This window comes from Petromyzon marinus, chromosome 43 (genome assembly GCF_048934315.1).
Source record: "Petromyzon marinus isolate PM22_M1 ecotype Great Lakes invasive population chromosome 43, UKy_Petmar_22M1.pri1.0, whole genome shotgun sequence".
Classification (NCBI taxonomy): domain Eukaryota; kingdom Metazoa; phylum Chordata; class Hyperoartia; order Petromyzontiformes; family Petromyzontidae; genus Petromyzon; species Petromyzon marinus.
Genome location: NC_133709.1, coordinates 5,013,193 through 5,030,632, shown reverse-complemented (window position 1 = coordinate 5,030,632; position 17,440 = coordinate 5,013,193). Strand labels below are relative to the sequence as shown.

General features: G+C 49.2%; 1 protein-coding gene and 1 non-coding gene across 2 annotated transcripts; both read right to left on the bottom strand.

Moving 5' to 3' along the window:
* Position 1: 1 nt before the first annotated feature.
* EIF3B (eukaryotic translation initiation factor 3 subunit B) lies at positions 2 to 16,953 on the bottom strand. The gene is made up of 19 exons (XM_032970173.2): positions 16,767 to 16,953; positions 13,982 to 14,174; positions 13,372 to 13,491; positions 12,718 to 12,775; positions 12,113 to 12,241; positions 10,749 to 10,906; positions 10,060 to 10,191; positions 9,216 to 9,282; positions 9,044 to 9,090; positions 8,261 to 8,471; positions 7,469 to 7,541; positions 6,604 to 6,726; positions 6,192 to 6,270; positions 5,490 to 5,628; positions 4,491 to 4,616; positions 3,705 to 3,782; positions 2,495 to 2,603; positions 1,981 to 2,082; positions 2 to 211 (listed from the first exon to the last, which is right to left on the bottom strand). The coding sequence occupies exons 1-18, from the start codon at positions 16,909 to 16,911 to the stop codon at positions 1,985 to 1,987; spliced, it is 2,085 nt and encodes a 694-aa protein (XP_032826064.2). The 5' UTR covers positions 16,912 to 16,953; the 3' UTR covers positions 2 to 211; positions 1,981 to 1,984.
* LOC116951728 (small nucleolar RNA SNORD57) lies at positions 11,375 to 11,452 on the bottom strand. Its single transcript, XR_004404297.1, has one exon. It is a non-coding gene; the product is annotated as a small nucleolar RNA SNORD57 (small nucleolar RNA).
* Positions 16,954 to 17,440: the final 487 nt, after the last annotated feature.

Here is a 17,440-nt window from a genome sequence, read left to right as displayed (position 1 = left end):
GGCAGGTTTCCTGGCCTCATTCTTTATTTTACAATCGCAAAAAAGTTTGACGACGGGAGACGCTCCAACAAAGGCACAGGCTCGCGAGGGGTGAGCAAGGAGGCCATGTTGCATAAAATCCAAACCTCTCTCCGGTAAATGCGTCCTATGCGGATGGTACAAAATAGTCTCGGTGTTCACTCCAATAAGAACACCGCTCTTTTGCGATCACCTGCGAAAGAAAATAAAAATCTAAACGTTAACAGAAAAAAATGACTGCGCAGAAACAAAAAAATCAACCACAAGCGAATAAACCAGTGTATCAAGAGCAGGGGCGGAGCCAGGATTTTGACTTTGGGGGGGGGCTGACTTCAATATTCTGAGATATCCAGTGTTTATGTTTTCCAATGGGTACAACAAATATATAAAACACATTTTATTGGATATGAACGCGGAGTTTATTAATAGGTCGGAGCCGCCGATGTGGCTAATAAGTTCGATAAGTTCGAAAGGCTGCCGCTCAAGCAGTCTGCAGGGCAGCACACAAGGTGGCAGCCTGCAGGGCAGCAGCACAAGGTGGCAGCCTGCAGGGCAGCACACAAGGTGGCAGCCTGCAGGGCAGCACAAGGTGGCAGCCTGCAGGGCAGCACAAGGTGGAAGCCTGCAGGGCAGCACACAAGGTGGCAGCCTGCAGGGCAGCACAAGGTGACAGCCTGCAGAGCAGCACGAGGTGACAGCCTGCAGGGAAACACACAAGGTGGCAGCCTGCAGGGCAGCACAAGGTGGCAGCCTGCAGGGCAGCACACGAGGTGGAAGCCTGCAGGGCAGCACAAGGTGGCAGCCTGCAGGGCAGCACAAGGTGACAGCCTGCAGGGCAGCACGAGGTGACAGCCTGCAGGGAAACACACAAGGTGGCAGCCTGCAGGGCAGCACACGAGGTGGCAGCCTGCAGGGCAGCACACGAGGTGGAAGCCTGCAGGGCAGCACACGAGGTGGAAGCCTGCAGGGCAGCACAAGGTGGCAGCCTGCAGGGCAGCACAAGGTGGCAGCCTGCAGGGCAGCACAAGGTGGCAGCCTGCAGGGCAGCACAAGGTGGCAGCCTGCAGCATTTTGCAGCAGTCGGATATCCGGTTACCCCGATTACCGACTTTCCCAAAATTTCAGGGGGGGCTGAGCCCCCCCCCCCCCGCCCAGCCCCCACTGTGGCTCCACCCCTGATCAAGAGGGCCTCCATTGGGGAATCGATTCGACTGTACAAATGTGCACATGACACGTTGCCAATGCATACACACGCGCACACATTAGGCGCCTTTACTTACACCCCCACGCATCCTAGCACGTACTGCAAGCATAATGTTGCGTATATATACGCATATTTATTGAGATAAACATTCTTTTGCGGAAGGATTTTGTTGCCAACTTTGCACAAGAAACGATGCAGATGTGGGCAACGGTATTTGTCAGCTGCCGTGGTGAGTGACAAAGGCCGATTTATTTTAGGGTTTTGTATTTTTTTTATAGAAACAATGTGAAGTGTGTCCTTAGATGGACACGGAATTTCATGGGCACAGCAATACCTACCCACATGTGAATACAAAGGAATGAGTGGAGTCCTCGGATGCACACCATTTAGCAACGTTCACTGAAATGAGTCTCAAAACGAGATGACGTCATGAGTAATGTAATGGGTAAACTGGTTTACCAATTATCGCTGGCTTTTATGGGCAAGTTCTGGATGACTCTTAAATGAATTTGCCCGATTTTTATACAGGGAATGTCCATAATACTAGCAACACAACTATAAACTAAATATACTTTCATAATGTACTACGTTTATGAGAGTTACCGTGACCGCCACCTTACAGACGGACAGGGCGGCTGCATTGGCGCTTTCACATCAACCCGAGAAAAAAATAAACTTCGATTCTGAACACAACTTGTTGGGATGGTTCCGCAAGTGTACCGGACGTATCGCTTCTCCCACTGCCACCCCTCCCCAACCTGCTCAGTCTTCCAGCAAGATCGTCTCCTCCTTGACGAGGAATTCAATCGTCTCCTCCTCCCAGTCCTCCATGTTGCTGTCCAGTTGGTCTGTGTCGCGCCCTACAACAAGCACACGAAGACAAAGATCCCCCCCCCCGTATAGCCTTAACAGACTGTTTGGGGCAAGTGCGGTTAGCGAGCACCTATGAAGGCCGGCACGGCGCAACAAAGGGGTGGGTGGCCAACAACACGCCCGGGGCCGCCTTTGACTCCCCAGCAGAAATGTTTACACACCGCACCAGGTACTAATTTCAGGCTGAGTCGACCTAGAAGAGGTCCAGAACTGGTTCAGAAAATTTTCACTGGTGTTGGCCGCGAGCAGGAATCGAACTCGGTGCCGACGGGCTCGTAGCGCAGCGCGCTAACCGCACATGCATGCGCAAATGCCTGTGCTTCACCATGACTGAAACCCCCGCCCGAGTCAATCTTTAGGCAGCCGTGGGGTGGCCAGTCGACCGCAACGCACGCTCACCATCTCGCAGCTCCATGCGCCGTTCCTTCTGCTCCTCGTAGGCCTTCACCACGTCCTCGCGGTACGTCCGGTAGTCTTCCAGCAGTTTCCGCCGCTTCTCAATCAGGTCCTGAGCGACGGGATCACCAGTGACGGGCGTAGCATGAGAACGTATTCACCAATGGCGTGGCTTTTACTGTTGGAGGTGCCGCCCTGCAATTGCTTGCCCATTGCCGCTGCTGGCGCAAAGGGCCTTCCGCCATCAGAATCAAGAATCTTTATTTATCCTGGAGAAATGCGATGGGCTATGCAGCTTTTTTTCACAGATGTCCAGTAGGGGCGGGTTCAGAAAATTACAACACCAAACAATAGGAAAGGAGCTCTGAATAGACCCCCCCCCCCTCCCCCTCTTAGAGGGTCTTTTGGCCTACTCTTCCACGTTGGGCCAGGCATTTTGATAGCGGTAAGATGACCCACACGCCTCACCCCACCGCACGCGACCTGCCGATCGACAGTCGTTTCACCATTAATACTGCTGGATTAGCACAAGGGTGGGGTGATTTAAGAAACCTGCAACAATGTGGCTTAAAGCTCTCGTGACTGCAGGACTTCACACTCTTGGGTCTTTCGGTAAAGTCACGTAGATCGGTTCAACGAAGACCACCGCTTTGTGTTGCGATCGAAACGTCGTAGTTTTTTTTGTTATATTCAATTTTCTTTTAACCTATCTACGTGACTTTACCCAAAGACCCAAGAATACTGCACCATTGTTTCAACTGCCAGGGCTGCGGACCAAACCAGCCGCCTCTGAATTGCAATCCTGGCTTGCTCGCCACTGGACCCGGCTTATAATGTAACTTTATTAAACAGCAGTTGGCAACAATATAATAAAAACGATACCGTACATTATGGAAATCGAACGTCAGCTGTGACGATGACTTAGCAACGACGGGACGCTCTTCTCCTCCATCAGCCTCATTAAATCAGTTTTGTGTATAACCTCCAGCACTCGTGTCAGGTACGAAGGTGTTTGCATCACGCGAGGACAAAGAGCGTACACGGACGGCAGTGGTGATTCTGTTATAACGGGTCCAGCGCATCGGTTGCATTCACAAGTGGCTAAACTAGGCTTCCTCCTAACGGTAGCCGCTCATCTCAGATGTCAGGAGCAAACGTTACAGGCGTGAGTGCGTATGGGCGGGCGAGCGTGCGTATGTGCGTGCGCGCGTACCTTAGACGCCCTGTACTGCATCATGCGATCCTTTTGCTCAAACATCTTGTGGTATTTCTTGTATTCCTTTTTGACTTCCTGTAACATAGGTTACAATTATAGGCGGCATAACGACCATCTAACAATGTTCCTTTAAGTGGCTGCAACTCAAAGAGAACCACGTAAAACAGGACGACGTTCACACAGTACCACTCATGAGCGGCAGGGGGCAGCTACGATCAATGCAGTTGCAGGAATGCGCATGCGAGAAGTCGATTGACAAAAAAAAATGTAACGGACTACTTATTTTATGACCGATTTACTCAAGACACCTTTACACATTAGGGCCCACGACCCCACATCCTGGTCTCCCAAAGGCAATAAGGCACCGACAATCCACGTCCAGCATGACGCGTGAACGATGCTGATGACGTCACCAAGCATACCCCCCCCTCCCATCACTTCCCGTCCAGTGGCACACGCGCAACAGCCGAGACTTATAAACTATTTTCTTGGGTACCCAATTAGTCGTGTAATCAAACCGATAACTTGCGCCAGGCTAAGAACGTGGTTTTTTTTTAATATCGGGAGAGATTGCATGAAGTTTTAGTCTTTCTAGATGTGGTCAGGGTTAAGGGGGAGACAGGTACCGCAATCGGTTCTTTGGACTGGAGGTTGGTCGGCAGAGGCCGCCACAGCAGCTGGGCTACATACATGATTTTAGTCATGAGAAGATTTCGGGAGGGATTGCACGAAGCTTTAGTCTTTCTTTATAAACGTGGCCAGGGTAGGGGGAGGGATAGGTACCGCAATCTGCTCTTTGGACAGGAGGGTGGCGGGCCGAGGCCGCCACAGCAGCTGGCAGAACCGCTCCAGGCCATTCTTCTGCAGCAGGCGGCCTTGAAACGTCCACAGCCAGTACGCGTTGTCGACCTGCAGACACGTTCCAAGGTGGCAATGCACTGAAGGCGGTTTCAGTCAGAGAGGAAGCCGAGAGTGGAGGGGGGGGGAACAAAATATAGGGGCTGAACGCATCACAGGGAGAACGTGAAGGAACGAAAGACAGATTGGAATGAGAGGATTGCGGGAAACCCAATTACGGGTAACGGGAGAATAGAGGGAAGAAGCAGGAAAAATTATCTCGATCTGCGCTTTAAACATTGGTATCTTTTTTCATCATGAGTTAGCTATCAGTTGGGGAGGCCTTTAAATTACACCGTCGAGATTTGTGTTCATTGTACATATTTTTTAGACTTTGATAAATACGTAAAAACACAAGGTGAAAAAAACATTTCGCCATATTTTCGTCTATTTGTTGTGTAATACTGACACAGATGCTACAGTCGTGTAATAGTTACCACACTAGCCTTCAAATCCAGAGGTCGCCAGTTTAATTTCCCGGTGCGGGAGTTATAATGGGCACGTTTTGTAATGTCCCTGCCATTGTTCAGGCAACAGTATGAATGGATACACCGCAGTGATTCGATTGTCAGGTTTTGTTTGGTGGAATATAAAGTGTGGTTACTCCCGCCTCTTCCAAGATGTCTGGCCGGCGTGGACGAGTAGGCCAAAACATCCTGTGGAGGGGCTCTTGAGGGCACCCTAACCCTCCGTCCAGCGGAGGCCCTTTCGCCCGTGGCGGCATGAGCAATACATTGCAGGGTAAGCACCTTTAACTCTTTACAGATATCACCACATAGCTACGGGTTATACTAAAACCATGGTCCGGGACTCCTGCAGGAGTTACGCGCGACGTTATTGCAGCTGCTGCTGCTGGTATATGGGAGGGGAGTGTGGGCCCCACACCTTGTGGCTCCACCACGACACGGAGGTGATGATGTAGCGCCCTGACGGGTCCCACTCCACGTCCGAAGCCATGAAGTGCTCCGCCACATTCATCACCGTGCAGTCCGACGAGTCCACGAAGGCCAGCGCGCCGTTCATGCTGCGCCCCCACACACGTCACAAATTGGCACCTCCGATTGGCATGGTGGGCTACGTACGGTGCGAAAGACGTTCAATATACGTACATACACACGACACACGGACGACACTGGGGCACGAGTTTCCCCATAACATTTTTTTGGTGAACTTTACGTTAATTAATTTTTTGAGACAATTTTAGACTTAATGTTCGTATATTTTTGGGTTTGTTTTTAATTGTAATAACTGAAATTGGTAGATGCACCTTATTGATCATCTCCATTTTAATTATGAAGTTTTTTTTTATATGAATAGTTTCCACAATATAAAAATTGCTTAAAGCAAAATGCCACCACGTTACACTTTAACAATTGATCCTAAACAAAAAGATGATTTCAGGTCATCTTACATTTCTTAATTAGGTCCGAATATTGCATTTTTGGGGTAAATACAAAAATCAGGAGCAGTGAAAACCGTGTAAAAGCAGTGCTACCAGATAGCCACCGAATTTGTTCTCAAAGAGCCTTGCAAACGGTACTCAAGTGAAACTGAACGAGCCATGGCCAGACACAACAACACCCTCACCTGCGGAGCCCAGCAAGAACCACAAACTGGCCCTGGGGGCTCCAGTAAATGCTGTTGGCCTGTTGCTTGTCCAGCGTCTCTGCGGGCAGTACACGGCAAAGTCACAATTGGGGGCTTCTGCTCATGCTGCGCATTTTCCCCTTGGTGCACACCGACCACTGTTTTTTTGTAAAAAATCATCCAGATCGGGTGGGACAATCCAAAACACATGGGGAGATCTGTACAGCACGACCGAAGAAGCCTTACACGGTATGTCTTTTAATCTTCCCTTCACCATAATCAAAATGTTTGGGTGACAACAGACTATGCAGCGCTACCGAACAGTGTCAGAAAAAGGTCACGTAATTTTGGCTCGGTGGTTCACGTGCCAACCACTTTGTTCACTTCTGGTAGGCCAGCTGGGGATACTCACTGACGAGGTCGATCTTTCCGTTGTTCTTCACGTTGTAGAAGGAGACGCAGATGCGAGGGCTCTCTCCGTGCAGTACGGCAAACTTGCTGCCATTCGGCTCCCACGCAAACGCGCCAATCACCTCTGCTCACACCCGGTGCGGCAACGGGAAAAAGGGACACACACACAGATGTCAATATCAACTCGGACCACAACATCATCAGCCTGGTTAGGTGTGACATGACATCACTGTTTGACAGACACTTTTTGTTTTAGTTGTTGCAGTAAATTCGTCCCCCATTAATCCTTGAGTATGTCCCCTAATTTTGATATTTTTTTACGTCTTGATTTTATAGATAGGACTACCTTCGTTTAATTTACACTGTAAAATATCGTGATGCCCTATTTCGTGGGGCCGAATTTTACTCAAAAATGTATTTGAATGAATGACTATAGGTGTTACGAGATTTAAAAAATCGATTAGAATCTCTCGCACAGCAATGCCACCCTTCATACAGCAGAATGACCTACAGAAGTAGATATCGTAGAGCTAGCCCCGTCTGAGACCCCGTCAAGTGACCTATAGTCCACAGACAGTGAAGAGCAGCAATTTCCACTCGTTCTTGTATGAGAGCGAGGCCAACTGCATGACAGTCAAACCGATATAAGTTATACAAATTAAGTGCAGACCCAATGTTTTTGTGCAGTCAGTGATGGCTGATACCATCGACTCGCCAAACCATTTTATTCGCAGGTGGCTGCCTGAGAATTGGAACACAGGACCCTCAGCGATGCCGAAGTGGCACTCCGACCTCTCAGCCACATGGCTAACTCCATGGACGCTGCTCAGAGCAGTAGCCTACAAATGCCATCATCGGGACCGTACCTTTGAGTTCCACTACGTCCACCGGAACCTGTTTTTCCCGCATGCGGAAAATCTCAAAGTTCGTCACAGCGCCCTGCAATCAAAATTCACACCAGAGCACCTTAGTCTCGATGCGCGTTATCAATAAATTTCCTTTTTAATAACAACGCCCTTGTATTTATCCAGCGCTATCAAAGTGCTTAGCCTGTGCCCGTGCAACATGTGGCGCTCGAGAATGCTGCCGTTGAACATTAAATTGCGGTACGGTAAACTTGTGTAATCCAGCAAGGGTTCGTGGACCACGCGAATGTGTGAAACTTCCACACCTGCTGGAGTGACGTGGCCAGGGAATGAAAATACAAAAACTGGGTTTATGAACCCACGTGTGTGAACGGTTGTGTCCTCTCATAGATGTAGGTTTTCTCTGGGCGTCACAATGTCTCCGCACACGCTATAAAGCGCCTTAATAAAACAAATCAGCCAAACATCTCAACCAAGAACCCTCCTAAAACAGGAATCCTGAGAGCCTCAAATGAGGCCTCAAATGAGGCTCTCCTGGATCTTTTGACACGGACGCCAGCGCAGTGTTTAGCGCACACTGTGCTATGAACCCAATAACAGTTTGAATCGCAACTCCAATGAGCACGGTTTGCTATGCACGGTGCGAAAGACGTTCACCCTACATACAAAAGAATACATTCTCAAAAAGGATAAAAGCAACCATCACAGGGGACGCTTCCCGATTCGGTGTCAACAACGGTCTCCGGCCACGCACATCGCACGCGCCACGTGGTCGGCGGCGACAGCTCGTACCTGCAGACCCCGCGGCGTGCGGTCCACCTTGACGCACATGAAGTCACCGGCGCGCTGCCAGTGCAGCTTACAGTCGACCACGTTGAAGAGGTTGCGCACGCGCATCTCCTGCCGCGACGGGATAGCCATGAGCGTGACGCGCGCGGGGATGTCCTTGTCCTCGGGGACCCAGAAAGCCAGGACGTCGTCCGCCGGCGACCACGAGAAGTCCCTGCGACAAGCAGCGACGTTGACAATCACACCATTATTTTAGTGTGAAATTTGTAAAAACGAGCAATTTTTATGTGTTTCAAGATGGACTCTGAAAGAAATTGTTCAAGGGGCTTCTTAACAATCTATCATACCACTATTAAAATAACCTACGTCTCGAGTTTCTAGGCTGGCTGCGGGCTGAGCTCCTTTCCCACGGCTACAATAACTCAATTGTTAGTGGCTGCTGCGGGCTGTTGCCACCGAAACTAGCACCTCCGATCAGCACAGCTGGCTATGTACAGTGTGAAAGTTCAACATACGTACGTGATTTTTGGTGAAACGGCGGAACAAGTTCTCAAGACGTATAATAGATAGCGACAATGAGGTGGGATTAAGGAATACAGATGACAAGCACGGTTCATTCAGTCTGTTCCGTGACATCCTGCCAGCGGGCCTTTGACACGTCACGTGGCCTCAAAACGCACCTAGCATGGAACAAGTGCCGTGGTGAAGCCACCGCCACTTAGTGGCAAACGGCGGTTGCTGCGAGAAGGGAGTTAAGCATCTCCATGTGCTGCGTACACAGTTTACCTTATGCCAGTGATTTTGATGCTCTTCTTGTCCAGCAACCCCATTGACTGCACAGACAAGAACACCGTAACATTACAAAACAATCCTGGTAAATGACACCGAATTAACGTTGGCAAAAAATACGCAGGAATTGTGTGGGGGGGGGTTGGTGGCTTAATGCCACAAATCTCACCGGGGTTTCATACACGCTTAGTGTATCTTGCGTCATTCTGGCAAAGAACTTCCCATCTGGATTCCACCTGCACATCCGAGACGACATGACGGCGTTAGGGTTTTATTGACGGTGGGGAACGTTGCTCCCCATGAAAAACAGCTCTAAGAAATGTGAAAATAAAACATTTTTAAACGTTGCGCTATTAACACAACACGTCGCGTAATATATTTGCATTTCACGGACATAATTTGAATGCCCAATTAACTCGACTGGGGATGCTGCCGTCATGTAACCGTTAACACACTGGGCCTTGCAATCCAGAGGCCTCTGGTTTAATCTCCCGGTGCAGCAGTTTAAACAATGAGAAAGTCTCTTGAATCCCTCCGCCTGTCCACTCAGTAGTATAAAGAGGTACACCACAAGTTAGTCGGTCAGGTGTTGTGGGGTAAAGTGCGGGTATACTCCCACATCATCTGGCCAGCATGGAAGATTAGGTCAACTACCCTTGAGCGAGGCTCTTTAGAGTTAGCCTGGATATAGGCCCCTCTGCCAGCAGTGGCGTGAGCAAATCGCAGGGCAGGGCTGCACCTTTACCTTTTCACCTCTATCTAATTCTACATGTACCTCGTTCGGCTCCCCATCAGCCTCATTAAATCAGTTTTGTTTGTAACCTCCAGCAGCTATGTCAGGCACAAAAGCGTTTTGCATCACATGGGGAGCGAGCTGGATGAAAACGACACTGTTTCAGTTTAAAATAAATCATGAACACCACACGTTCCGATGATTAGATGTAACATTTTGCTGTGTTTCACTTCCACAGTCTGGGTGGACGCCGGCAGAAGGAGCGTGCACCCGCACTCACTTGAAGATGGGCCAGTGGGTGGAGCTCTCGCAGTGGAACCCTCGCCGCTTGTTGCCCGTGAGCACGTCCCACACGATGATGGCCTGCGGGTCCTCGCGCGTGTCTATCACGGGGCTGAACGTCACCATGTACCTGGCACAACGAACACACGCGCGCGTTCAAATACACGTGTGACGCGTGCTCAGCACAACGCATGCCACGTGCGCGAGGGGGCTTACCTGGCATAACGAGGCATGCTCGGCACAACACGTGCCACGATCGTAAGGCATGCCAAAGCGCTTGCCCTTAATTCGCGCTCGCTAATAGCACCCGCTCCAACAGCCCATAGGGCTTAACGGGGGGGGGGGCATTGTCTTTGTGCTTGTGTGTGTCTCTTACCTGTGAGCGGTGCACTACAAAACCGGTGGCCCCAGTTCGATTCTCGCTCACAGCCAACACCAGTGACAATTATCTGAACCGGTCCTGAGCCTCCCCTAGGTTGACTCGGCCTCAAATAAGTAGCTGGTGCGGTGGGACAACATCGCTACGAGGGAGACAAAAGCGGCCGGGCGTGGTGCTGGCCGGCCACCCCCTCGTGTGCCGTGTCGGCCTTCACAGGTGCTACTCGCGAACAGCACTTGCCCAAAAAAGTCTGTTAAAGCTATAAGCGGGGGGGGGTGGGTTCTTCGCCTTTGTGGACGCGTGCTCACCGCTCGCACGGAGAGAAGTCAATGAGCTGCACGCCCTGGTGCGAGAATCGCTGGATCTGCGTGAAGCGCTCGCCGCCCCACAGGGCGATGCCGCGCTGGTGGAACGTGGCCAGGTAGGTGCCCTTGGGGGACCAGCGCACGATTGTTTCCGTCCACCGCTGGGAAAAAAGACACGGGTGCGCGGGCCACCCTGCCCGTCAGCTGCTGGGCAGCGCAACAGCAACAACAGGGGCTCACAACACACGTCGTACAAAGTGTCTCATTCCATCCCCCGTGTAACGTTCGCACAACGGCCTTGCAAATCGAGTGTTCACCAGTTTAATCTTCCGGTGCGGCAATGACAAAAGTATCTTAAATCCTCCCCAAACCTCCCCCCCCCCCCCCCCAGCCTGTCCACCCCCAGCTGGGCAATCGGCAGTGTCAGGTGCTGCGAGGATAATGGGTAAGCCCACATATTCCAAGCGAATTGTCAACAGGAAGAGAACGCCAAATAGCCTCTAGAGGCTCTTCAGAGCTACCTCTCATGGAGGAGCCTTCTGCCACCAGTGGCGTGATCAAGCAATATTCAGGTCTTTACCTTTAATTTTTCACTTTAACATTATTCCATCTCTTCCTCGTTTTGCTCCCCATCAGCCTCATTAAATCAGTTTTGTTTGTAACCTCCATTAGTTATGTCAGGCACAAAGGTGTTTGCATCACATGGGGAGTGAGCTTGCAAAAAATTACACTTTTTCAGTTTCTCTAAAAATATACAGCGACCTTACATTATAACTGGTGCTTTGGTGCTCAGTAAATATAGCATTGCTGCACAGGCAGCATGGAGAAAAAGCATGCTTTGAAGAGAACATATGTATCGGGGAACAGAATTCAAAAACGTCATTAACTGTTAAGAAAAGTGGATTTGGGCAGGGCACGTTTCTTAACATAATAGTCGGTGGTCAAACCAGACACTGCAGAGGCTGCCAAAGGAGTACAACTGCCAGAGAACAACCATCAAGGGTTATTGCAGCAAGATACTGGGAGATTGGCGGCTTGATTCCAGCAGTGGATAGATCATGGTTGATGACAATCATGAAGCGTAGGGCACCTTACGAGCCAGTATAAATGTCTCGCGCGCCTCTGAAGGCAGCGTTCCAGGTAAAAGTTTACCTCCACGCCCTTAACAGATCGTACGCGATGGGAGACATCAGGAGGCTTGAACAGAGCAGTGGATAACGTCACGGTTGTTGATGATAACGATGAATACGGTGCACTTGAAAGCCAGCGTAAACATGTCTCGTGCGTGTTCTTGACAACCAGGGTTCCCCAAGGTCCCATTTTCAACCGCGTGCCGTGACGGACGCCCGAGCGAGACCTGGGCTCACCGCTCTCTCCTCGACAATCTGCGACTCCGTCACGTCGTTCAGGAAGATGGCCACCTTCTCGCCGCTATCGTAGATGACGCTGAACTGGTCCCGGCAGTCCGGCTCCTCCAGCCAGTACCTCATGTTGCCCTGTGAGTTGCATAACAACCGGTCACTCAACCGTCCAGACTCACCAGCCTTCGCACTGGTGTTTGAATTTAGGGTCAAAACAATTTGAGGTGTTCGGAGATAATTTCAGATATTTTATTAATATTTCCATATGCTTGTATGTGCGTTTACTACACTTGAATAACCGTTATAATTTGTGCAGTAAATGTAATAATTTAACTAAAAACATCGTTCAATTGTAAACAATTACATCTAAAATATTTAACATATGAAATGGCTGCCTGCAAAAGATGGACAGGCCACTGAAAATCAACTTTCTATAAAATACGTTTATTATTGGGTTATAATTAATCACAAATAAACAACACTTGCAAATTTTTATATACAGTTTATTGGACCCTCTTTAATAACCTTGCCTCAAAAATGTTCTTTAAATAGCCATTTTGCAAGAATACTACTAAAAAGGTATTCATATTTAGTTAAGACATGGCACTCACATGGTCTTTGAATTCTTGCTTCTCGGGTGGCTCCCATTCATCACAAATGTTCATGTACCTGTTGAGAAACACATAATAATACTTTTATCCACATCCATGACCAGAAAAAAGAAAGGATATTACTTTCAAAATGGTATTAAAATAATACGAGTCAAGCATATGGCTGAAGCCAGATATTAGTATTAACTGTAACGTTACGTGTAGTTATCCAACGCTCCATAGACAGACTTAGGGCTAGTCATGGAGTAACAGAGAAAGAGAGGTACAGTTAAGCTTATAGATCTGGTTAGGACTAGAGTTAGGCCTGTATGCTTAGTCACGGCTCAGTTCAGGCTTAGCTCTGGTTCAATTGAGCCGGCTCACAGCCAACCTTAACTTGATGGTCTAAGCCAGGGGTCAGCAACAAATATAACAAGGGCCATTTTTTCCCGAATTCGAGGAAAAAAATACTCAACATTTGAAGAGCCACAATGCATGTGAATAACGTCAGGATTTCCACACGCCAAGCCTGAGCAAAGCCATGGCCGAGCCGCTCATGTGTCCTTCAAAGCAACCGAGCGGCTCATGCCCGAACTGAGCTGTGGTTGAGGCCAAACCAAAGCCGAGTCATAACTAAGAAGACAGGGCAGTGTGCAAGGCAAAAGCTGTGCTCACTTGTCAAAATCGGTGAAGAGGTTGACCCGGAAGGTGTGCTGCTTGTCCAGCTTGTACCCATCGGCACCCTTGACGGCCTCCTGGGCAGATGATGGCTTAGAGTACTCCAGGAAGATATACCTGAAAATAAGAGCAGCACAATTGTAAAAAAAAAAACTCCTATGACAAAAGAGGCGGTATTTTTACTGCAATGCATTGCAGTACACATTGTATATCCGACTTTCACGTACCTGCCCTGAGCGCCCAGACCCAGTGCAGTATTAGTGCGTGGAGTAAATAACGATCATTTCCTATACACTTTCACACATCTTTTTTTCAAATTTTTTGCTGTGGTTTTCACACCTGATGATGATTGATTGTTGCAATCGAAACGTCGTGAGAATGTTATTGTTTTATTTGTATTCTTTTATTATTTCCCTTCTACGTGACTTTACCGAAAGAACCAAGAATATGAATCCCTGCAGTCACGAAAGCTTTAAGTCGAAATATCTGACCTCTTCACATATCTGCCCATATCTCTGTCTCCAAGGGGTGAAGACATGTTGACGTTGTCCTTTTTTTCTTTACTTTCCAGTGTTCATGCACATATTCGTGAGAGACGCGGGCTCACCCTTTGGTCTTGCCATCGCCCTCGGGGAAGAAGTCGCTGACGATCTCGCCGAACTTCGCAAAGATCTTCTTGATGACGTTCCTGAGCTTGTCGAGCCGCTCCGGCCCAACCTGCGGCACGTTGTCGACCACGATGACATTGTCGATGCCATCGGCCTCCTTCGGCCGATCCCGAATGATGTCGCCCAGCAATTCTACGGGGATATGAATTGGGCAGGCGCTCCTCTTTAGCTATCCGACTGCCAGTGTCAACCATTTCCCCAAAAAACAGCATAGGAGCAGATGAAGACGAACGTCAGGGTTTATTGAGGCTCGATTTTGGGATTTTTCAGATTTATCAAAACATTAGGAACACATCCCTAGCATGAGGTTGTGCAGTGGCCCTAATCTTCATCATGTACACCACGTAGCACAGCAACCAAATGACAACCCAAAAAAAACCTATATTATGTATAAATGAAAACCTGTTTGTGCATGGTGGTCAATCCATCCAAGCATTATCCAGGCTCAACTCTGCTCAGCTTCTGATACCTAATGAGATCAATTGCATCCCAGGTGATTTCGTCATTTGCAAAATCTTCATCATATTTCCCAAACTCTTAAATAGACATGCACTCCTGTTTTGTCAGGCGTTTATCATAGCTACTTCCTAACCCGCTGGTAATTTTTTTTTATTTTATTCAGAGAAAATATTATATCTGGATAGTCGTTTGAGATGGAAAATCACATATGCAAGGGTGTGCAGATTTACCAAACACAATTTAGCGCTACGCCCGTTATTACTGAATTAGGAAATGAGAAAATTGTCACATAAATGTAGAGGCAGACAAAGAGGTGACCGCCCACAACGGAGTAACCAGAGGACATGGAGCCACCAAGCCCGATGAAACTTCCGGACATGACATGAATTGCTGGCTCTAGTAGCGCTGCAGTGGCAGAGCTGCTCCCGTTTATAACCAGGCGAACTCCTATTGAGACTAAATATCTCGTTGCAAGGCACGGACGGATATCCATTCATTTCGCAGTCTCTCAGTCACCACGTTGTGCACTGTCTTTTTGTGTTCTCGTGCCAATGGTGGAATTTCGACATTTCTACAACTGCAGCCAGTCTATTATCAGACATCGACCAAATGATAAGTGAATCAAATTAATAATTCGGACAACACCAGTACACAATGGCAAGCAGAAAGTAAAAAAAATCATCGGCATCCCCTTATAGCAGGAGATACTGTGGTTGCTGGTAAAAGTGGCGCATGAATGAACATGAATTACGGGCTCACGGTGGATTATGGGTAGTGCATTTTTTTTTACAAAAGCTAAATAAACACACACTGTACCCCCAAAAAGCCTATGGGCTTTCTGAACCAATGCCTTTAAAAGATATATAACTAAAATGCACATAAATTATGTCCAATTTTGTTGTGCTGTATTACTGTGATCCCACGTAGGGTAGAGGCCCCCTCTTACTTATACGAGACCACACACCATGCCGTTAAGTGCAAATCAGTCCTGGGAAACACACTGGTTCTCATTCATAAATGCCGGCTGGCTGACGGGATGGACGAACCCGTGTCTTTTACACCTTTTTTACGCAGTTAAAGAGACCCTCTCGTCTGTTATTGTTTATTTTTTCATACAACCAATTCAGCCCGAGTAAGCGCGGCACTTCTCGGGCCACGGAAAGGGTGAGCAAACGTTGTTTTGTGTGATTCCCTCGTTCACCAAACCCACACTGAGTGACCTGCGCGTGGCACGGCGGTGAATTATGGTGAAATAACTTCCACAACTCACAGGGAAATGGAGACTGGGGGCAATCACGTGCCGCGTTACCCTCCCGCCCCCCCCCCCGTACAAACCGGGGTTTCCTCCCATATGTAACTAATTAATTGTAACAAATGCAGTGAAACTCATTGATAGCTTCGGCACACAAACAAAAAAGCCCGCCCACCCCCTACAGGGCCAAACCTGAGTTCGATTCCCACCCCTTGGCGAGTGATGTTACTGTTATTCCGAATCGGTTTTCGACTCAATTTGCCCAAATCACGAAGCCAGCAACGACCCAACAGATGTGGGTGAAGTATGGTGAAACTACTACCCCGTCAACCAACACGGGGACACGCGCACGTGCGTGTGTGTAAATCCGAGCGGCAAAACTTAACAAAAAGGGCCTCGTGAAACGTACGCAAACAACCCCTGATGCCAGACCATCGCGAAACGAAAAAGGAGTTGAAGCTTTCACGGGAATATGGGAGAAAAAAAATCATCTCTTGCCATTTAAACACAGCCAGGTTGGTCAAGGTCCTAATTAAAGCCTTATCAAGCCACAATGGAACTTTTTTGTTTTTCTTAACTCACAAGTACGTGTCATAAACGTGCTTCGTTTTTGGGTCGTTTCTTCACAGAGCACAGCGCAGACAGCGTGGCTCTGCGACGAAGGGGGGGCCCATTCACCCGAAACGTCGTCCATTATCTTTTTGTTTTAGGCCAAGTAATTATTGTCGAAACGTTCACCTTTTTTTTAAATCCGATGCGCGTGCTTGTTGCAACCCACCGGGCCCATCGCAGCACCGCGCGCACATACACGAACATATATTTCACGAGAGACCGTACGTTTTCATTGAGGCCGGGCCTCCAAGGGACCGTTCAATGCGGGGTGTGGGGCGGGCGGGCGGCCCTGCCTGGTCTCACCGGCACAGAGGCCTACGGATTGCACCACACACAACACGTGGCGGCGGTGGTGGCGGCGTCTCGGGCAACCGCGCCCAAACACACCGTGGGGCCCTCACCGCTCTCGGACACGTCGTCCACGAAGTCCTCGGAGTCGCTGAAGTTCTCCTCGTCCTCGTCCCCGCTCCCGGCGCCCTCAGGCTCGAGGGCGTCGTTCATTTTGCCCGACGGCAGCCAGTCGTCTTCCAGGCCGTCATCCGCCATTACGCGCTCAGAGAGTGAGAGAGAGGCAGGGGGGAGGGGAGGGGCGGGGTCGTGACGTCACATGGATGACGTCACAAACGCGGCGACTTCGACGGCCATGTTACTAAGGGGATAAGATATTTTTTTGGGGGGTCTTTCGGTAAAGTCACGTCGATAGGTTCAAAGAAAATAACACAAAAATAACAAAAACCTACGACGTTTCGATAAGAACTCAAGCGATCGTCATCTTTTTCCTCCTGATGACGATCGCTTGAGTTGTGATCGAAACGTCGTCGTTTTTTTGTTATCTTCTTTGAACCTATCTATTTGACTTTCCCGAAAGAACCCAAAGAATATTACTGGTAGCAACCTCCTGGTTACACCACCAGCCCACAGGGGATTATTGTGTCCGTCTGTCCTGCATCCAAAAATGGGAGGGGTGGGGCTGGGTGGAGAGGGGAGGGTGGGGAGGGGCTGGGTGGGGAGGGGCTAGGTGGGGAGGGAATGGGAGGGTGGGGCTGGGTGGGGAGAGTGGGAAGGGGCTGGGTGG

What these genes read in the sequence shown, in the direction of transcription:
- EIF3B (XM_032970173.2), bottom strand. Translation starts at nt 16,911, where the DNA reads ATGGCGGATGACGGCCTGGAAGACGACTGGCTGCCGTCGGGCAAAATG. An exon ending in GGCGATGGCAAGACCAAAGG is followed by an intron (nt 13,492 to 13,981) that starts GTGAGCCCGCGT and finishes TCTTATTTTCAG; the next exon opens with GTATATCTTCCTGGAGTACT. An exon ending in GGACGTAGTGGAACTCAAAG is followed by an intron (nt 6,727 to 7,468) that starts GTACGGTCCCGA and finishes GGGTGTGAGCAG; the next exon opens with AGGTGATTGGCGCGTTTGCG.